This window comes from Onychostoma macrolepis, chromosome 11, assembly GCF_012432095.1.
Source record: "Onychostoma macrolepis isolate SWU-2019 chromosome 11, ASM1243209v1, whole genome shotgun sequence".
NCBI classification, from domain to species: domain Eukaryota; kingdom Metazoa; phylum Chordata; class Actinopteri; order Cypriniformes; family Cyprinidae; genus Onychostoma; species Onychostoma macrolepis.
The window spans coordinates 22,731,194-22,754,729 of record NC_081165.1 but is presented as its reverse complement, the minus strand read 5'-3'; the positions used below and the strand labels follow the sequence as shown (position 1 = coordinate 22,754,729).

At 38.1% G+C, this 23,536-nt stretch overlaps 1 protein-coding gene across 2 annotated transcripts in view; it reads left to right on the top strand.

Annotated features, from left to right (window-relative positions):
* LOC131549832 (inactive N-acetylated-alpha-linked acidic dipeptidase-like protein 2) overlaps positions 1 to 23,536 on the top strand; it is a 271,029-nt gene that overhangs the window by 177,854 nt on the left and 69,639 nt on the right. For both annotated transcript variants that reach the window (XM_058792346.1, XM_058792347.1), the window contains exons 7-9: positions 5,539 to 5,631; positions 7,555 to 7,760; positions 8,952 to 9,080. In XM_058792346.1, the coding sequence (XP_058648329.1) occupies positions 5,539 to 5,631; positions 7,555 to 7,760; positions 8,952 to 9,080 (428 nt within the window). The remainder of the gene's footprint in view (positions 1 to 5,538; positions 5,632 to 7,554; positions 7,761 to 8,951; positions 9,081 to 23,536) is intronic.

Sequence of the window (23,536 nt, the reverse complement as noted above, 5' to 3'; positions counted from 1 at the left end):
TATTTACGTGTTTTCATAGCACTTAGCAGTGTAGCCAATCACAGACATATCTGTTGATTTCTTGAACCCTTGTGACTGGCCATTGCGTTCACTCTTTAAACGCCAGATTGTTTTCCCGCACGCTTGCGAATCCTCTCACAGCACGATGTAAATATCATTGATTATAAAGGAACATTGTGAGATTGCGATGAACTGAAGTAAGTGACACCTTTACTTAATAAATAAACAATGATGATTGAATGATTTATTTTCACACAAAATTTGTTTCTCCTTTAATGTTCAATACAACGTATATATTTTTTCTGCAATTATACATTTTAGGCGCAGTGAATAGCTCATTTTTTTCTTAAGGTGTGCCTTTAGCCCTGTTGTACGCTACTCTCCTTCACAAATGATTAGCACAAATTATTACCTGGCTTTCTTCGAAAGAGTGTGTGCAGTTGGGTACAAAAGTCTAAGAAAATCTAGTTTAATAGAAAAGTTTTAGTATTTAGAACAATTTTAAATTATACATGAAAGATTTAGGTTTCAAAATATGGGGACATAAATACTTTCATAAATTCATGTGAAATATTTTAGTTCAACTTTTCACTTCGATTTATAAGAAATAATGTAATACAAAGAAAAAACCCATGAATAATATACGGTGTGTGTCACTCTCCAGCTCTGACTGGAACATGGGCCACTACAACCTGTCTTCTGTCACCAGCCCAATGTCCAGCGATCAATGTCTGCTGAAAACCTGCAGCGGTAACACGAGCACCATCGATCCCGCGGAGAGGAAGGGACGCCTCTCCCCCGGCACTCTCCCACCCCTCCCGTTCTCTTCACAGTCTGAAAGCTCCCAGCCGTGACCCGCTCCAGGCCGGTCCCAAGCCTGCTCCTCTCTTCCATTAACCGGATCAAACGCTCTGAAGCTAGTAATCTGTGCTCTATTGATTGGGCCGAGCTTTGACCACTCTAGAGGTTTCAAATCATTTGTTTCCATCTGTCTCCCCTCTTTCATTCCATTCCCTTTCAATTAAGGCTCACTGTATCGCTAAAATGTGCTCTAATTGCGCCAGCGTCTCCCAGCCAGGGAAATGAGACATTAGGTACCTATGTGAGTGGCAAACTTTCCCACTTCTCCTTGCATTTTACTGCCCGTGTTTAGGAGATTGATAATTCGTTGTCAATGGCTTTGAAAAGATCTTAAATGTTTCAGCGTAGTCCTGAATGGCATTTATTCATTATTGTGTGTGAGAGTATGTTTTGTTCCAGTGGATCAGGCGGCCAGATCCATCATCCATTTATTCACCGTAAAGAAATCAAATCAAGATAGGGTCCAAATACATTAGTACTTTCTATGAATGTCTGTGGGCTTGTGTTCCCCTCCTCGCTGTGCTCCAGATGAAAACTCATAGTATAATAAATTTCTATGCAATTATAGCTCACTGGCAGAAAACTGTGTGGAATAGCTTTATCGAAACACACCCGCTCATTTAATTATGACGCTATTGATTGCGGTGCGTAGGTAACCCGTCCCGTATCGGTTTTGTTCTCTCCATTTCCCACCTCATGAGAAATAAAACACACTCGTGCAGTGCTCTGAACGCTGAATGATGGCTTTATGGTATGAAATATGGCATGAAATAATGGTAAAACAATTTTGCGCATTAATAATAATTATTTACTTTTTGTTTGCTGGTTTTGATAGAAGGTCTTATGTTAGATTTAGGGCTAGTGATAGAGGGCTGGTTACACTGGCTTTAACTGAGTCTGATGTGCCAGTTAACAGATTTGGGGCCAGTTTCACTAACAGCTTGCGACAGCGCAAATTGTCTTTTGACATTAAAATAGTACTGTCAGGAAGTACTAAAGATGCGCAGTGACAAATTAGCACTGATAAGGCATGGACACAGTTACAGTTTGATATATGGTACAGTTATACCTGACCTTATTGAATATGCATTTTAGGAGTTTCCCTTTCAGACAGTATTAAAATGAATTTACTAACGTTTGTGCTCGTCAAATTATTGGTATTTGCGCCATTATTTGACAAAAAAGCATGTCTTAAACTATTTTGTACTTGAAATGGATGAAACTGTTGTTGCTAGGAGGAGGCACTGCAGAGAAGATGAGGCACACATATTAATTTATTTGGAATACCAGAAGAACACATTATCCGAACATATTGTTTACCTAGCCATGTTATTTTTAATTTGCTTCAGGAAATAGAAGACGACCTGGAACCCTCAACTAGGAGTCACGCAATACCATGTCTATCAAAACTTCTTGCAACCCTTAATTTTTTGGCCTCCAGTTCTTTTCAACGTACTACGGCTTATTTATTTCTTTATTCTTTATTTGCAATTACGCTAATTTGCGCTGCATTTGGTATATTGCGTTGGTTGATATGTAAATGGTTGGTTTTGTCTGTGTTCTTTCATTTGCGCGTTGTTAAATCACCTGCAGAAATTTCCACGTCCATCGGCACTGTTTTTGAATTGTGCTCTCACGCTAATGTGCCCTGTTTAGTAAAACTGGCCCTTGATCTTTTCCCTGTCGGTGCTGTGTTACCACTAAAATACACACACACTCACATACACCGATCAGGCATGACATTATGACCACTGACAGGTGAAGTGAATAACACTGATTATCTCTTCATCATGGCACCTGTTAGTGAGTGGGATATACAGTACAGTATTAGGCAGCATGTGAAAATTTTGTCTTCAAAGTTGATGTGTTAGAAGCAAGAAAAATGGGCAGTGAATGGAGTGTTTTTACATAAAAGCCTAAATGAAACTCTACACACATGTAATTTCATTTAATATTCTTAAATCGTAATTTCTGCTTTATAGGTTTATAGGGTTAGTTCACCCGAAAATGAAAATTCTGTCATTAATTACTCACCCTCATGTCATTCCAAACCCGTAAGAATCTTCGAAACGCGAATTAAAGTATTTTTGATCAAATCTGAGAGTTCTCTGACCCTCCGTAAACAGCAACACAACTGTAATGTTCCCAGGTCCAGAAATGTAGCAAGGACATCGGTAAAATAGTCCATGTGACCATCAGTGGTTCAACCTTAATTTTACGAAACTATACAATAATAACATAATTTATTCAACAATTCTTCTCCCTGAATTACCATCTTTCACCATTTTGGAGAGTACCCCTGAACGTAATCAACATTGTTTAAGTTCAGCATGCGCTTGATTACGTTCTGGGGTACTCTCCAAAATGGTGGAAGATGGTAACTCGGGGAGTTATTAATGTTTTCTTTGCGCACAAACGTATTCTCATAACTTTGTAAAATTACGGTCACATGAACTATTTTACCGATGTCCATACTAAGTTTCTGGTCCTGGGAACATTTCAGTTGCGTTGCTTTCTACAGAGGGTCAGCGAGCTCTCAGATTTTGTGTTCTTTGTGTTCTGAAGATAAACGATGGTCTTACGGGTTTGGAATGACATGAGGGTGAGTAATTAATGACAGAATTTTTGGGTGAATTAACCCTATAACAAATTTGAAATATTTTCTCAATAGCCTTAAGTATTGTGCGTGTTCACCCTGGTTGTGAATCAGCTTCTTCTCTGGTCTGTGGATCGTGTTTTTCATCACAAATGTACTCCTATTTTTTTTATACAGTATATACTTATAAGGAACATCTTATTCAGGGTCGTTTATAAAACATGAGCTCCTGCAGCTGTGGACTTCATTCTTTTCCTACAAGATCACTTTTTCACTTTGCTCACGTAGAGGCACTCACCTCTCTCAATAGCCGGTAACCTCTCATACCTATTGATGATTAATGGGCAAATCTGTCACACCGCAACCCGTGTGCACACCAGCACTTTTAAACACTCCCTTACAACTGCATATACATCTTCTACTCTTTACACAAAGTCATTTGTGCTGTTGTCAGGGGTGATAAATGGGGTTTGTGGGGCTGTGTGAAGCCCACTGAATTTTTAGAGTGAATTTGATTACTCTCAAAGAGGGGGGAAAAAAAACACATCTGTACACATCAGCAGCGTTTACATCTTACATCTGAGGTATTAAACCTCATCTTTATTCCATGATATTCACATATCCAGGAACTAATAAAAAAAACTCTTACTGTGTACATCACACACCAAGGTTAACACATCTGCTTGCGATCCCAAGGCTTTCATGAAAAGGAATTTTCAATTCCATCTCTGTCTTAAACCAGAAGCTCGGCCGCTGCAGGATTTTTACATCTCCATGTTGGCTCAGTGATGTCGCTGAAAGAGTGAGACAGAGCGAGTGGGAGACAGAGTGGCTTTGGATGTGTACCGGGACCAGGTGTTTCTTCTTTTTATCTGCTGGGATATCAGCCTCATTGATATTCACTCCATCACACCGAGCCTTTATGTGTAATTGGTAAGAGTGTGAGCCGAGCAGTGGCGGCACCTTTTTAAGCTGCTCTGATGGTGTACACTTTCTCTGCAACATGCAAACGAATGGTGAAAGCAAAGGCTATCTGCTCTTTGTCTTATAGTTCTGTACCTATAATAGGAGTGGATTTAACAGGGAAGGATGTGACAAAAATTTGTAAGTGATATTCCAAATGGAAAGTCAGGGCCCAAAGTCAACGGAAAGCTTAGTCTGGGCAATATGATCAGTGATCACATCAATGTACTGTAGAATAAGACTTATCTGTATCTAAATGGTTAGTTAAAAAAAAAAAAAAAAGAAAGAGCAACACAGGGGGGAAAAAAGGGGGTAATTCAAATAGTAACGAATAATGATTAATTAAAACAGATGCCATTAGATCAAAAAATGGGCAGTTACTTAGTGAACTTTATTTTAATAGTCCACTTTAGACATTCTACTAACAGTAAACAACTTTGCAACTATATGTCAACTAGCAGTCATAGACTGTCAGCTTAATATCTTCTAACACTTTATTTTGATGGGTCCACAACATACAACATACTGACTATAAGAATCTTTGCAAGTATATGTCAACTTATTCTACTTACCCTAAACCTAACCTAACAGTCTACACTGAGACTTATGTATGACAAAATCTATCTATCTATCTATCTGTCTATCTATATATCTATCTATCTACACATAGATACATCTAATATTTTTTACATCTAATAAATTGTTTTTGACAATTTAGTTGCAGTTGTAATATTTGAATTTTTGTTTAAAAATGTGTGAAATTTAGATAATTTAAATAATTGAAGTTTATTAATACTGTTAATAAGAAGAATCATTTATTAATTTATTTGAAATTCTGAAAAAATTATTTGAATAATTGAATAATTTTTATTTTTTGTTGTTGTTGTTAAATATTAAATAGTACTTCCATTAATTATATACATTTTAAAATTATATAAATATATGTATTGTTGGATTTAGTACCAATGTATTTTAAAAATGGTCCTTTCCTGTTCTTTTTGATTGATTGAAAACTCAACCTCTTTTCCTTTTTTTCTTGTAGCTGGATTTGAACTTTTGGATCAGTCAATGTCCCATAACCCTGACTAATTCGTTTGGAATTTCTGTTTGTTCCTCAGCAAGAAAAATCATAAATCTCACCATTGAAAACCAGGCATCCTTCAAGACTGTGCACAATGTTATTGGATATCTCAAAGGCAAAACCAATCCAGGTAGGTCAGCACAAAACCAAGACAGTGCTTTCGTAACCCAAATTATCATTTTACAAACCCAAAGGGCTTTTTTGTCATAGTTAATGCAAGATTATTTCATTTAAATAACAAATCATTCTCATTTTAACTGCGTGATATTCCCAGCGTGTCCCAGGCACGGTCCTAAACCGCTGCACTCTTTGGTCTGACATAACAAAGACACAGTGTTTTGTCGCAGTGTTTTATTGTATTCGTGATAGCAGAGCGAAACAAGAGTGCAATCTAAGCATTCTTTCCTTCATCCGCTGAAAAAGCGTGAGTCCAGGGGGCGAATAAAGCCAAACCTGAGCCCCTTTTTCCTCCCAGCGCTATGACAAACTAATCTCTTAAAACAACGTCTGCCGCCACTGTCCAAATGCAGGTCACTTGGCTGCCGAAAATAGGCTTTTAATTACGGACCACTATTTTCACCTTCAGGATGATTTAATCGTACGTCTGATGTAATGAAAGCGTTTAATCTTTCACCCCCGCCCCTATGACTGTAAAAGTCACTGTGTCTATGCATTTAAGCCCTCCGTGATTTACTTTCCAGATTTACGGCACTCTTTTCCTGTCATAATTGGTCGCCCAGTCACTAATTACATATCACAAATCATGCAGAGGCGTTCTTCTCCTTGACTTTTGTCTTTTTATAACGTTTACCTTTATCTGGCAGACTGTCTTGTTTATTTATCATTTTGATATCATTTTAATAACCTCCCTTAAGACCGCAGCGGTACTCCTGAGTACAGGTGGGTTACAATATTCCTTAGTTTTTTGTTCTTGTCAGCTCGATGAGTCTGTTTCTACCTTCACTAGCTGTCAGTCAGAGGTGGCCCAGTGCCGTTTATAGCCCGCGGCTAATTGCATGAGAAATTGTTTCTTTTCTGGTCTGTGTGTTGGTGTACGTGAAGACAGAGTGTGTGCAAACCTAGAGAAAGTGTAACTCATAGAGTATGTGTGTACAATGGACACAGATTTTATTACTTAGTAATAAAAAGAGTAATATTGTAAAGATTATTATCTTTTAAAATAACTGTTCTAATTTAATATATTTTAAAATGTAATTAGTTTCTGCAATCACAAAGCTGACTTTTCAGCAGCCATTCTACAAAAATTATTCTAATATGCTGACTTGATCAAGAAACCGTTATCATTATTATTATTATTATTATCAATGCTGAAAACAGCTGGTTAATTTTTTTGTGGAAATCGTTATACTTTTTTACAGCATTTATTTGAAATATAAATCTTGTGTATAAATATAAATACTACACATTATAAACATATTTACTGTCACTTTTGATTAATTTAATGCTTCCTTGCTAAATAATGTGTGTGTGTGTGTGTGTGTATATATATATATATATATATATATATATATATATATGTACAGTACAGTATATATATTACTTTGTTAATAATAATTATTATTTTATCCATAAGTTTTCATAATTCAAGCTTTTTACTTTTTACTACTGTACATTTTCCCCAATATTTTAATTGGTTTTATGGTTTTATGTTTAACTTCACTTAATCAACACAATTACGTTAGGTTACACTAGCAAAACTCAATGTAATGAGTTAGAAAATGTAATGAGTTAGATTAGGTAGAAAATGCAACTTAATTGAGTATTACTACATTCTTTTTACAGTGTGGTAAAGTTAGCGAATTAACAGGTTTCTGTTAAAATGTGTATTTAATTTATTCTAAATGTAATATTAGGTTCCAGATGGCAGGAAATCTATTTAAAATATGAATTGAAAAAAGAAAACGATCCTCCTAGTTTTCATACGGTAGTAGTTGATTGACTCTCCGCTTGCATGAACATATTTGTTGGTGTGTGAGCGTTTGTTTGTTTCTTGTTTTGTGTGTAAGTGTTCCTGCTCTGTTTCCCCTTGTAGATCGATATGTACTGGTTGGCAGTCGTCATGGCAGCTGGTACGAGGGCGCGTTGGCGGACTGGGGGAAAGGCTCTGCAGTCATGACTCAGATCATCGCCTCCATGACGGCTCAAACCCGTGCGGGCTGGCAGCCCGACCGCACCATCGTCTTCTGCTCCTGGGGGGGAACCTCACTTGGCAACATCGGCTCCTTTGAGTGGGGGAAGGTAATATTTGACTATTCCATTCCAGGCTCATTGGTAAAACGTGCCTGTGGTGACATTTCTGCTAAATAATATTACATTTCTTGTACATTTTACAAAACCTTCGAGGTGAAATGTCCAACGAGTGATGCTAAAAGCACATTTGGTTTTATCCAAAACTAACAAACATGAATCTGTCAGTGTTTTATGTTGGTTGCTGCAGGTATCACAGTTAGCAAATCAAATGTCTGGTGAGTGGCCTAAAAGGTTAGTGCTTTACCGGGTGAGCTTCTAAGCAAGTTTACTATGCCAACAAACCTTTGTATAGGGAGCTGGTTGTATGATGCAAAAAGTGTTTTGAGGTAAAAGCGTTAAATGTGCAAGGAAGCATGCAAAATTAGTATTTTCTAATCAATAATATTCCCCTGCAATCAGAATTTGTATGAAATGTAAATAAAGGTTATTGATGTTTTACTGTCTCTAGTGTTAATTTTAGCTAGACACTGTAGTGAATTGCATGTACAAGTTTGTTTTTGAAGTTATTTCTTACTTAAACATTCTTAAACAAAGTTCAAGATGGATATCAGCCTGTTATCACATCGCCTCAGTACAGAAAATCATGTAGGAACAAGACAAATGAGCATGTGCACTTTATGACTCCTACACGACATCCGGGTCACATTATAGCCTACAGTTTACATATATAAGCTGCATATTTTATAGATAAATATCTGGCAATGATACCTGGGTCATGACCCCAAAGTTGAGTTTAGTAGTAGGTCAAAATAACTTTCCTTTTTCGCTTCCTCAGTTTGACAAGTAAAGCGATGGAGGAAAAACAAAAATAGTACAGATTAGCCTTGAGCAGCCGTACAAAAGCTTGCTAACATGATCAGCAAGCCATGAAGATTCAATCAGACAGATGGATGATTTTGGAGTGTTAATGAAATTATTCTGTTCGGCAAAAGAGTTTATTCTAATCAGTACAATGCAAACGTCACCATTAATCCGAGGAAGCCCCTAATGATGTCACAATAAAATGATGGGTTTTGAGTATGAGAAAGACAGTAATGGTTTGTATTATTCACAATGCTCATTTCACAAAATTGTACTGTCTCATTGGGGGTTACTCAAGCTTTTATGCCAAAATATCTGTCAAGGCTCTGACATATCATCAGTTGGCAGCAGACGGCTGTGTTCTGTGTGTCTGTACAGGAGAATGCAGTGGTTCTTCAGAGCAGGGCAGTGGCTTATGTCAGCCTGCACAGTCCCGTCAGAGCCCCTGGATCCCTGCAGGCCATAATGTCACCTTCCCTTCAGCAACTGGCAACTGAAACCCAAAAGGTACTTTATAAATATTTATTTATATCCACTTGGACAAGATACATGCAAATAGAACTTTAAATAGAGTAGATGCAAATGCTACAGAAGACTTGCGGAAAGCTTACAGAAAACCCTACCCATCATTATCATTAATGGCTGATGTTGTGTCTTGCTGTAGCTGTTTTGCCTTCCTCTCTTTCAGACTTGCACTACAACAAATCTGTACACATGGCCTAGACTCCCCAAAAAAACAAAAAACAGAATATTTGTTACTTTTTTTGTTTTTATTTTTTATTGCTTTGCATCTCACTACATTTTAATTGCTTCACACAACCTCTTCACTACAAATATGTGCACATATTTCCTAAAAAGACATAGGGTCGGTTGTTTATATGTTTGTTTGTTTGTATTCATTTACTTATTTGTTTGTTTGTTTGTTTGTTTGTTTGTTTGTTTGTTTGTCTGATTTTTAGTTGCTTCACATAACCCCTTTACTACAAATATGTGCACATGGCCTAGACTCCCTCAAGAGATATTGGGTCAGTTATTTGTATGTTTGTTTATTTGTTTGTATTTATTTTTTGTTTATTTTTGCTTGTTTGTTTGTCTGTCTGTCTTTTCTCTCTTTTTTATTGCTTTGCATAACCCCTTTACTACAAATATGTGCACATGGCCTAGACTCCCCAAAAAGTACTTAGGGTGGGTTGTTTGTATGTTTGTTTGTTCATATATATGTATGTAAGCTATGTATGTATGTATGTTTTTATTTATTTATAAGGCTTTACATCCCCTTTTACTAAAAATCTGCACATGTGGCCTAGACTCCCCAAAAAAGATATAAGGCTTAGTTACTTACTTAGTTCAATTGTTATGGTCAAAGAAAAATATAATCTGGCAGTATTGCTAGAATGTGTATGTGCAGTCTATTTTTGAGAACCTCTTGTTTACATGTAATATCACCTTATTTTCTTCTTGCTGTCTGCTATTTTTAGTGCAAATACAATTATTTTGGTTATTATGTTTGTAGTAGGAAAGAAAAAGAAATTGTCTTGGCAAAGGGCACCATCTTATTTTGTTTAAATGTAAAGTGGCATGTGATTGACTGTACACTTTAAAGTTAAGGGGAATTTGAATTTGAATGCAGATTTGACAGTTATCCTAGACTGTAAATGAACTCAACAAGGTCTTGGTATTTGAACAGCGTGCACCCAACTTCTTGCATAAAACCTCTCTGCTGCATCTCATTTACAGTGAAAACTGAGTCTGAGTTATGCATTCAGATGGCATTTCCAATAAAGTGAGATATAACTCATCTAACGTATCTAACCTTAATATAGCTCTTGTGTTCTGCTCAAGTATCCAGATATATGGAGCGTCTTACTCATTCTGACAGGTTCATTTAAGGTTTGTGTGAATGTATTGTAGTTTGTCAAAAATTATGACTAAACTCTTTAAAAACCTTAGTATCGTCTTGCTTATTAACTCTGTGTAACTTTAAGGCAACTTCAGTGAGTTTTAACTCATACTGACAGCCTCTTTAGCATCAGGTAATTGTACCAGATGTGAATAGAGCAACAGAAAAGGTTAATACATTTAAATATTGCCAATGTATCAGCTGCTTTGTATAGCCTGCTGTAGGTCAGAGGCCCTGATCCAATGACAGCATGCCCTATTATTTTAAACCAGACAATAATTTTCTTCATTAACCTAAATGCCAGTCCACCTGTGACATTTCGACCTAATAAAGTAAGCTCTATCTGCACCGCTGCCACTATCGAAATCTCTCCTGCAAAACTTCCTGCAAGAAAGAAATGGCATGAGTTCAGTGGAATAATTATTTCCCTTATCATCTGGCCATAATATTTGTAAAGTAGTTCACTGGGGAAAAAGGAATTGATGAGACTGTGATCTGATGTGAATAAGCAGAGAGGACTCAGGATGAAGCTTTGCAATATGGCTTCGGTATGCTTTACATAACACTAAGCACCTGTTTGAAAAGCAGCTGGAATTGTGTGCATATATGTGCTTATAGCTCCTTTCTTATGAAATGGCAGGCTTTGGGTTATTTGTCATAAATTTAACAAAAGAAGAGCTGGAGCATATTTAGAACATTTCCACTTGTTCCAAAAAAAAAAAAAAATGTTTTTACATTCATATTAATTCATTTTTATTGTTTATGCTTATACCTTTTACGCCACTATATTTTATTTAAAAATGCTTCAAGACCCAATACACAATGTGGATACTTCAGGTAAAAAGTATAAATCATGTTTAAAAATAGTGCACATGAATGCTCATGCATCTTCCCTGCTGACGTAGCAGTTTCAAACGTTATAAAACTAGTTATATATTTATATTATATTTTTGTAAAATATGTCACTAAATTTGAAAATTATCAGTAACCTACACTGATGTTTTACTATAGTAAAATATTAATAATAAAAATATTTTGGTAACACTTTAGAATATAGAACACTTACTCACTATTAACTACGACTTTTTCCTCAATAAATTCCTAATTCGCTGCTTATTAATAGTTAGTGCGGTAGTTGTTAAGTTTAGGTATTGGGTAGGAGTAGGGATGTAGAATAAGGCATTAATATGTGCTTAATTAGTACTAATAAATGGCTAACATTCTAGTGTTACCAATATTTTCACTAAAGTAGATTAAAAATCAAGTACATTTGCTTAGGTAAAAATTAAAGGAAAAGTGCTTTTACTTTTACTGGAGTAATATTTTGTTACTGTTTCTGTACTTTTGCTCAAGTACGTACTACAAAAATATGCATCGTACACAATTGTATTTTATTTTTTTATAGCTTACACAGATCTCAGTTTAGCTTCTTTAATTTGTGGAACGCAAACCAGGCCTGCAAATACTTTTTGCAAATGTTTTGTGCATTTCATTGGCATACCTTCTGAGTCACAGGTTTGGGCTCAATAGTGTTTTCAGATTCGCTCTGCATGAATTGTTGAAGTGGTTCTTAAAAACTCATGAAAGAATAATTTTAAAGTAGCAAAAATATGTGGGCCATTCACTGATTCCATTGATTTATTGTAGCATAGTTCTGTTTTTAGTTTCAGTGAACTCAACACACTCACATAAAGTACTTTCATTGAGATGAATCTGAAATGTCTTTGAATGCTTTGAATTATTTGAACTGATAATTAGTCATAGTCATAGTCATAGTCATAGTTCATTCAGCTCGATCAAGATGCTATTCAAGGTCTCTTTGGAAGTTTGAGATAAATGACCGTTTTGATAAACAAAACTTAAATGTCCAGAAAATAAAAATAAAATAAAATCACCTTGAATGTGAATGCACAACCTCTTGTTTATCCGATATGCAAATTCTACCTGCTGTCTTGTAGTGTGATCACAATAAGGAGGAAAACCGTTTAGCATCAGCACTTTTCATTGTCTAAAAGTCCAGCTCCGTGGCCCTATGCCTCCCCTCCACCAATCAGTCTCTGTCTCTCAGTAAACTGATAATGGCTTATGCTAATTGCTGTTGTCCTGTCAGAGCCTTCGACGCAATGAGACACAAGATGCCCTCATTAGCATGCTAATTGAATGGAATACCATCCAATCAAAGATGCACAGGGACTGTTTGAGGATGACTTGGATGAATGACTTCCAATTGTCAGGTGCGATAAAAGAAAGGTTCATTTTTGTTTTTATGAAGTGATTGTTATTCTTTTATTCTGCTTAAATCAATATCACAGTCCTTTATGTCAGTGTCCCAATGCTATATTATTAACCAGATGCATCACATGTGAGGTTTTTCATTTCAGCCATCAGTTTGTCCCTTGGTGGCATTAAAATCTCTCGCCAGCGCTTACTTTGTTATGTGACCTCTTGCCTCTAATTGTACATGCAGTTTTTCCAGTCATCTTGGATTGCTGCAATTGTGCAATTTATCTTTCGAAGACGTTCTCTTGCAGGCATCAGGTATCCACAACACTTTCAATATTTTGAGACGTTGTAACAACACTATAAATCATGTTAGAGGTATGGAAGCAATACTTTCCACTTATCTTGCTTTGCAGCTGTCTTTGGAATAGAGATGGTACTGCGGTGATGTTTTGAATGGGTGCTCTGGAACCAATTATAATAAAGGAAGTACTTCTGTTGGGATTACAGAGCAAAACACAAAGTAAATTGAGAGACTTTTTATTGTTTAATTGGGCATTGTTGTAGGAACATGTGCGTGTCTGTCTATTTAAAACTGAAATTACACAGGGAGAAGAGCAAACGATGAGGTATAATGTTTTGAGTGGGAAAACCTGTGAGTTTTGACGTGACGTGGAATGGTGTAATTTGATTTGGAAGGAAGCATGTTTATTTGACCATCCCGAATTTCACTGAATGGATCAATTCATTAAACACAGTGGGTCAATCCTGTTATGCAGTACCTTAAAAACTGAAAATGCTTTTGTTATGCCAGTAATTTCAGAAAGTATTTATTTTCGAAAAGAATATACTAACTTGAAGTTAAATTTGATATTTTTAACCACCTTTTAAAATTTGCCTAATGTACCAATTTATGTATTTTAACAGGATTAAAGGAATAATTGAAGAATGACAATTTACATCACCATTACATCACTTGCTCACCAATGGACTTGTACTTTGGCCAGAAGTGACAGTTTACAGTTAAAATGCCTTAATAATGGATTTGTTTCCTACAGACATGCAGTTTTATTGCTTCACAAAGCTTTAATTGATCGACTAAAGTCATGTGAATTACTTGTGGATTATTGTGATGACAAACAGCTGACTGTCTTATGTAACTTTTTTTTCTAGATTATATATTTTAAAACCTGTTAAACTTTAGGTAATCCTCTCTAAAAATCCATATCTCTTACACCTAAGTAAAAGGCAGTAGTCTCTTTCATATATATTTTTTTTCTTCTTTTTTCAGACAGCTCAAAATATAGGTCACATTCACATGTACACACATTTTTTTCAAGTTTAAATCTGATTTCACTTTGATCTTAATGTGAGCTGCACTAAATAATGATCAAGGCAAGTTTTTTTTCATTATTTATGTGTCCTAACCAATATATATCAGCACATGCTGTTGTCTCTGACAGATAAAGGACATCGCATCTTATGCTCTTAGTAATAACCTTGGGATTTGTTTCGGCCCACCTTGTATTCCCTCCCATGCTATACCTCATATTAGTTCACATAAATCTGACCTATATAAAATCTGACAGCACAATTGTATTGAGATGTGAAATGTTTAGAGAACATCAGTATAACATGTAATCCTCTTCCAAAAAGAAGATTGCTATACAAGGAGTCTGAATGTGTTTATCAAAGCCAAGCATAGCTTTGAGATCGGAAGCTATTTTTGCTTTTGTGCAGTCAAAACGCCTACACACTAGAGTTTACAATGGATGGTGCATCACATGGACATGGAGTAAAAAAATCTAAGCATTTGTGAAACTGGTGAATGCTCAATTTCCACATGATTTCAATTTCTCTTCAAGTGCAGTTTCAGAGACAAAGTCCTTTCAATGCTTGGGAATGCAGTCTGGCAGCTATTTTTAGTCATGCAAGTGCAGCTCATATCTAATTTAATTTAATTGATGGTATCATAAACTTTAATTGATGGTATCATAAACTAAAAAAAAAAAAAGTAGAAAAGTGGAAGCGTGGAAGCGTGTCTCACAATATTTCACAACTCCAACCATGTTGCCTCAGCTAACAAAATTGTGTTCTAAGAAAGTTTTGCCAAAGTTCCTATTAAGTTTTTTCTGTGTGTTTTCACTGAACATTCAAAACATCCAGTTTAAAAAAACTTCTGAGAATGTCCCCTGTTAGCGGGGACAACTGCTTCTATAATATCTGAAGCTTCAAGAGCAGTGTTGGCAAACTGGTCTAAAAACCAAATGATGATTTTGCCAATTTCTGATCGGCATTTTAATTTGGAAGCTGAGACTTAATTCACCAGAATCGCCATATTGGGTACTGAACGTTCCAATTTCTATTATATATGGTCTCTGATCAGAGCTTCATCTGTAGTAGTCTCATGTAGCCAGACCTTCAGACTGACGAAAAAAGGTCTGGACTGGATCTCACCTTTCATGGGCCAAGAGGCCGTCTGACAGACATGTAAATCAACATCTTTTGTTGATCCTGGATCAACATTATTGTCCAAAAATATAGACCTAACCCTATCCCTAACCCTACCCATAATTTATCATTAAAATCAGTGGGAAATGATGGGTGTAGAAGCACCTAACTCTGATTGGTTCTGATTGAACATGTAAATCAACCAATAACAGTTCATTTTGTTCTGCTTCAAGTTTAGGATGTGAAAATGTAAAATCAATGTCCCTACAACAACAGACTGGCACGCAACCAATAAATCATTCATTAAAGAATGTTGTGCAAATTTACTTAAAATTTACTTACTTACATATTGTACTTTTGAAAAATCCAGTGTTTAGTTGATCCTGTTGTCACAGTTGTAAATACAACAGCTTTTTTCTTTCATGAGTTGGTTTGCCATCATGACGGCTTTGTTTTCACGCGGACCGTCAAAGAACACAACACACGCATCTCCTAAAAATCGAATTCAACCAATCAGATGACAACTTTGAAACTCCTGAAATGTTTCTATTTTGTTTGCCTTATGCATCAGACATTCAACCAACGGCCCGTGGGCGTGACGTCTGAGGCTGAGACTGCATCTGTGGTGTAGATGCCTGCTGTTTCTCGCTGAGTTCACCAAGTGCATTCTTTTTTATTTTTCAAGCTTTTGTAATAAAAACGTAATCTAGCTAAATGTGAATTTCTGTTCTCAAGAGTAATCATCTGCCTGTGCACATATCACACCAACCGTATTATCTCAGTATTTTACCTCTGCAGAATTGGAAGTCAAGCCACCTATACGTGTTGCATTTCATCTTCTATCAGTGCACACTGTCTTTCTTTTCATGACTCGAAAAGAAGACGAAATACTCTTTGAAAGACTCTTTCTCTCAAAATGAAAAACATTCTAAGCATTTACTCTCTTTGAAACGGTCTAAAAAGCTTGGCTTTGCCTCAGACTCAGTGCAAAACATCTCAGTGATGAACTACAACAAAATAAGAGGAGCTGGAAAACAGCAGTCTGACATTTTTTGGCAAGCTTGTGAATGATAGATTACTGACCTTAGCAGACCCGTGATCAATACTGTAAAAACCAACCAAGGATTGTCTTTCAGACTCACATGCATTTGATAACCCCCACATCTGATAATGCAGCCCAGCATGCTTTTGTCACTGTTACCTGAATTCCTTCTTGTGCATCAAGAGCCACTGATCACACTTGACTTAATCTGACAGTATAGCCAATGACACAAACAGAAGGCAAGGCCACTGAGGGCGGACTCTTCCAAGGAAATCATGTGGCAGGACTGAATGCGCAGCTGCCCCCAGCAGTCTGTTGGGCTGTAACTCTTCATTCTGTGGCGCCGTGGTCCTGTCACTCAACACTTCATAAAAGCCCGGTCAGGTCCCCAGCACGATAACATCATCCGCCATTCTCTAGATTAGACCCTTTTCACTGGGATTTCATCAAGATAATGCATGTTTTGTGTGCGTGCCATGACACGCTAATTGCAAGCCATTAGTGAAAGCATTTGGCAGGCTTCGGTGGAAGGCGTCTTATGCATACAGTCTTAGATTTCTGTAACAGTGAGTTCATTGTCACCCAGCTCTTTTCAATACAAATGGGGCATTCTGTTACCCACAATTGTCTCTTCCTGTATCCGTTTTTCAATGAAAGGAAGATAGATTACTCCTTTGTGGTTAAACGACATCATGTTGTGTGTCTCACTCTAAAGTGTATAATATAAAAAAATATAATGGAATGATTTCCAAAGAGTAATGATGCTGAAAATGCAGCTTTGCCAACACAGGAATACATTATATTTTGAAATAACGTTGGTTGGTCCAGTTATGCTGTCACATCGTAAAGTCACTTGTCATTTTTGATGTGCATTAAGGAATTTATTAGGTAAAAGTGTTTATGTATGTTTTCTTACCGGATAAGAAATTTATCTGACTGATTAGTTGAGCGCATATGTTTTTATGGGCATTTTCAGAATTTAGCACATCTTGCCGTTTTGCTTTTTTTTGCTTTTCTTTTTTTTTAATGCAATATCCCAAAATTTGCATAGAAATAGGTGGATGGAAACATAGCTAGTGTTGAAAACAGTTGTGCTGATTAGTATTTTTGTGGAAACCATGTATGTGTATATATTTCATAGGTTATCTGTTATATGAGTGGTTGAGCTCTTAAATGGGCGGGACTTCTGATAAACTAATAATAACTCTGAGATATAGTACTCAGAAATGTAGTAGTTGAAGTCTGAACATTTTGTGTTTTGTATTCCTAATTGTGTATTTTGGATTTCAGCACTTTTTTAGTAGTTTGGGAGCACAGCTGTGATTCCTCACTCCCACTTCTCCACTGGCAGAAACATAAAATTTCTTTCATGTAAGAATTTTCAATGCCCATTTCACAGTAATAAAAAAGAGCTCCTGCCCTGTTTGTCTATTATATTTTCAAGAGTTTCAAGCACTTGTCATTAAACTGACCTTTTTTTTTCCCCTCACAGAATGAAATGAAATAAATTGACTTCTGTAGTAAATGCCGCTTACATTGTGTTACATCAGTCATGCATTCACTGAGATTTGATTGCTTACATTCACTGCAATCATGACTAGGCAAAAAATTCCATGTTTTACTTCTATAATGAGTTTTGTAGCAATTTGTGGACCATTTTCCAGCCAAATGCATTGCATTTGAAACACCGCAGTGCCTAGCACTAGATTAAATCATTTCCTTGCATTAACCGTCTTAGATTTGTGCTTAACCACACAGAGATCTCATCGATTCAATAAAGAGTGCAGCACAGGGCCTGATCACAGATGTTGGAGATCATTCATCACCGTAGCATGTGTGGAACGGCCGAGCTTTGCTCCCACACTGGAGGCCACGATGTGATTTCAGGCGCTCCCTTCCTGTATTAGTGATGCTGTCTGCACAAGCACATGGTTTATCACTTCAGCTGGCAATCAATTAGTTCCCAATCAATAGCCTCTCGCTGGCCAACAGGCAACAAATTAGCAGCCTCTCTCAGCTCGCACTACACTTGTTTATCCCAGGAACCTGTTTTTCATCAGGAATCTAACCCGCTCCGCTGGCAGCTCAAGCTCGAAGTTTTGCCACGTGTATCCAGGTGTTTAATTAAACAAATATTTCACGAGAAAACGTTTAAGGTCTTTTGGTACTAGACAAATGGATGTTTCTGTGTTTAAAAAAATGGGTCACTTAGAGGAATGAATGATGGGCATGAAAATAGAGCAGACGCTAAAAGCTGTTAATTACTAGATTTCATTCAGAAAGCAGTAATGTCAATTTCTGTCTAATAACTAGTTGTCGTAAAACAGGAAAAACTTTTTTTTTTATTGAGCATCGCAGCATCACATTTCAAAAGGACATTTTCATATGTAACTGCCACTGGAGACAAATGATTTCCATATTACTCTTTCATTTTAAATGGATGCATTAGGCAAAAAAGAAGCTTTATTTGTCCTCTCATTTTAAAAGGCTCCAGTGCGCCACCATCTGTACAATGATGGCAGACCTCTCACATTATGCACAGTGACACCCTTCTTGTTGTTTTTTTAAATGATCTCAGTCTTATTCATCCATTTTGTCTCTTCTTTTTATAAATGTATCAGCGGTTCCAATTCCATTTCTCTGCAAATGTAATTTCCAAAGGTCACCTTCTCTGAGAATAAATTATCTCCACAATGCAAGGTCATTCTCCGTCTCCAGCGCATTCAGAACGAGATAACAGTTTTGTTCACAGATTTACCGGCCCTTCTCTTTCTTTCTCATTCTCTCTTTTTCTCTCCCCCGCATTCTCGCTGTCGTTTTATCTTTGTGCTGTAAGAAATTTTAGTTTGATGGCATATTTTTTCAAATACAAATAGTCATTTTCAGCTGTGAATTGATGTGAATTGATGAATTATCTCAGGTACCTCTTACTGTATGCAGTGATTTTTCCATTCATTCCAAAGCAGTTTTAGCACACACAGCTTGACTGAAATATCGGTGTACAGCGAACAGTGGGAAGCATCCAGGAAAGCATCTGGCCATTCTGGGTGTTTCTACAAATATTTCTTTAACAGCTCTGGCCCCTGTCAATTTTGTACAATAAACTCTCATAAAACACATTTTGACACTTGCACTATTTAATTTATCCACTAATAATGACCAGCAACATTAGTAATTCCCCCCAATCTGTCCATTCATCCATCCATATATGTACACTGTCGTTCAGTGAGATTTTTAATGTTTTTTTGGTAACACTTTACAATAAGGTGTCATTTGTTAACATTAGTTACTGTATTAACTAACATGAACAAACAATGAACAATGCATTTATTACACTATTTATTAATCTTTGTTAATGTTAGTTAATGAAAATACATTTGTTCATTGTTTGTTCATGTTAGTTCACAGTGCATTAACTAATGTTAACAAACACAACTTGTGATTTTAATAATGCATTAGTAAATGCCGAAATTGACATTAATTAAGATTAATAAATGCTGTAGAAGTATTGTTCATTCTTAGTTCATGTTTACTAATGTTGTTAACTAATGAACCTTATTGTAAAGTGTTACCGTTTTTTTTTTTAGGCTCTTTTTTAAGCTTTCTTTTATGCTCAATCATGGCTGTATTTATTTGTAAGTCCTCATTTGTAAGTCGCTTTCCATAAAAGTGTCTACTAAATGACCAAATATAAATGTAAATATTTGATCAAAATTACTTTTTAACTTTTTATTCATCAAAGAATCCTGAAAAAAAGTATCACAGGTCCCAAAATATATTAAGCAGCACAACTGTTTTCAACACTGATTATAAATTGGCATATTAGAATGATTTTTGAGGGATCAGGTGACACTGAAAACTAGATTAATGATGCTCAAAATTCAGAGCTTCGTCACAGAAATAAATTACATTTTAAATTATATTAAAATAGAAAAATGATGACCCTAAATTGCAATAATATTTCACAAAATTGCAGTTCCCCTGCAGGAACTCGAGCTGCATCGGAAAACGCTAGGAGAACGCCTTCAGCGATACCATGCTCTGAAACATACAGTGGGGCAAAAAAGTATTTAGTCAGCCACCAATTGTGCAAGTTCTCCCACTTAAAAAGATGAGAGAGGCCTGTAATTTTCATCATAGGTATACCTCAACTATGAGAGACAAAATGAGAAAAAAAAAAATCCAGAAAATCACATTGTAGTTTGGTCACCTACAAACAAGCAAGATTTTTGGCTCTCACAGACCTGTAACTTCTTCTTTAAGAGGCTCCTCTGTCCTCCACTCGTTACCTGTATTAATGGCATCTGTTTGAACTCGTTATCAGTATAAAAGACACCCGTCCACAACCTCAAACAGTCCAAATCCAAACTCCACCATGGTCAAGACCAAAGAGCTGTCAAAGGACACCAGAAACAAAATTGTAGACCTGCACCAGGCTGGGAAGACTGAATCTGCAATAGGTAAGCAGCTTGGTGTGAAGAAATCAACTGTGGGAGCAATTATTAGAAAATGGAAGACATACAAGACCACTGATAATCTCCCTCGATCTGGGGCTCCACGAAGATCTCACCCGTGGGGTCAAAATGATCACAAGAACTGTGAGCAAAAATCCCAGAACCACACGGGGGGACCTAGTGAATGACCTGCAGAGAGCTGGGACCAAAGTAACAAAGGCTACCATCAGTAACACACTGCACCGCCAGGGACTCAAATCCTGCAGTGCCAGACGTGTCCCCCTGCTTAAGCCAGTACATGTACGGGCCTGTCTGAAGTTTGCTAGAGAGCCTTTGGATGATCCAGAAGAGGATTGGGAGAATCAGATGAAACCAAAATAGAACTTTTTGTTAAAAGCTCAACTTGTCGTGTTTGGAGGAGAAAGAATGCTGAGTTGCATCCAAAGAACACCATACCTACTGTGAAGCATGGGGGTGGAAACATCATGCTTTGGGCCCGTTTTTCTGCAAAGGGACCAGGACGACTGATCCGTGTAAACGAAAGAATGAATGGGGCCATGTATTGTGAGATTTTGAGTGAAAACCTCCTTCCATCAGCAAGGGCATTGAAGATGAAACGTGGCTGGGTCTTTCAGCATGACAGTGATCCCAAAACACACCGCCAGGGCAACGAAGGAGTGGCTTCGTAAGAAGCATTTCAAGGTCCTGGAGTGGCCTAGCCAGTCTCCTGATCTCAACCCCATCAAAAATCTTTGGAGGGAGTTGAAAGTCCGTGTTGCCCAGCGACAGCCCCAAAACATTACTGCTCTAGAGGAGATCTGCATGGAGGAATGGGCCAAAATACCAGCAACAGTGTGTGAAAACCTTGTGAAGACTTACAGAAAACGTTTGACCTCTGTCATTGCCAACAAAGGGTATATAAACAAAGTATTGAGATGAAATTTTGTTATTTACCAAATACTTATTTTCCACCATAATTTGCAAATAAATTCTTTAAAAAAAAATTTCCCTCATTTTGTCTCTCATAGTTGAGGTATACCTATGATGAAAATTACAGGCCTCTCTCATCTTTTTAAGTGGGAGAACTTGCACAATTGGTGGATGACTAAATACTTTTTTGCCCTACTGTATGTGTAATAAGTCCAAAAGATGGGCGAGACGTCACGGGCGGGTGACGTAACGACCAGGAAGCTTAAAAGCATGTGAGGTGCAGCTTTCTGTCATTCAGCAAAGCTCTGTGTGTGTGTCAGTCACGATCTATGTTCTGTGAGTCTTATTTACTGTTGTTTGTCAAGTTACATGTAAAGCTCCAGTATGTCTAAAGCCGAGGCTAAGACAAAATATAAGGGCGAAAGCAGTTCACGTTACAGATTGTGTGTTCCTCCCTGCCCACGCTACATCACGAGCGGGGATACACACAGTTTGTGCGTGGTCTGCTTTGGAGTGAAGCACGCAGAGTCGGCTCTCGAGGGGGCCAACTGCCCACATTGTGAGTGGCTTCCACTGCATACACTTCGCTCCACGAAGGCTCTCTTTCTCCGGCTGCGCTCGAGGGAATTGCAGATGGATCAGGTGGAGGGAATGAAGAAGTGTGAGCCCCTGTCTTCTTCCTTTCCCATCAGATACAGCACCCACTCTCTGGGCTAGGAAGCCCGCCCCGCGGTTTCTTCCCCTCAATCAGAGCAGATGGCGGTTCGGCATCGAGATGTCGTTCTCACTCACACGAAAGAGCTGGGGTTAAGACTTAACGCCAGAAAAGTGTGCTTTCTCCAGTACAGAGAACCACTTATCTGGGCGTGGTGTGGGATTCAACCATGATGCAGGCACGTATGTCCCCTGCTCGGATCGAGTCGATCCTCATGGCAGTCAAGAGAGTGAGAGAATGCCGGTCACTCACTGTCAAGCAGTTCCAGAGACTGCTGGGTCTGATGGCAGCTGCGTCCAACGTGATATCCTTTGGCCTGCTGTACATGAGATCCCTACAGTTCTCCCTGAGGGGAAACCCACTCTGCATACAAGGTCACGCGGCGATGCCTATGTGCCTTAGACATGTGGAGGAAACCTTGGTTCTTGTCTCATGGCCCGATGCTGGGAGCTCCTTGTCACCGCGTAACTCTAGCGATAGACGCATTCCTCACTGGTTGGCGAGCAGTCATGAGTGGCCACCCTGCCAGCGGTATGTGGAGCGGTCGCCATCTCACGTGGCACATCAATTGCCTGGAGATGCTAGCCGTGTTTCGAGCACTGAAACACTTCCTCCCGGACCTAAGAGATCACCATGTGTTGGTGCGCACCGACAACACAGCAGTGGTCTCTTACATCAACCACCAGGGAGGTCTGTGTTTGCACTCCCCTTACAGGCTGGCGCACCAGATCCTTGTGTGGTCCCAGGGCAAATTCCTTTCTCTGAGAGAAGCTCACATTCCTGGGCATCTCAATATGGGAGCAGACATCCTATCGAAGCAGGGGCCGAGGCCTGAGGAATGGATGCTTCACCCCGAGGTGGTTAAGCAGATATGGAGAGTTTTTTTGGCCAGGCTGGATGCCTTGGTACAGACTTGGCCAAGGCTTAGTCTGTACACCTTTTTTCCCAATCGATCTGCTCCCAGGACGGGGTCCGTCTGCTGCTAGTAGCCCTGTTCTGGCCAGGCCGAGTATGGTTCTCGGACTTGATTTCTCTCCTCGTCGGCTCTCCATGGGAGATTCCCGTCAGAAGGGATCTCCTCTCACAGGCGGAGGGCATGATCCTTCACCCCCGCCCAGAGTTGTGGAAGCTGTGGGTGTGGCCCCTGAGGGGGCACAGCTCATAGCTTCCGGTCTCTCAACCGAGGTTGTTGAGACCAGCCTCCAATCCAGAGCTCCCTCAACGAGGAAACTGTACGCCCTGAAGTTGAGA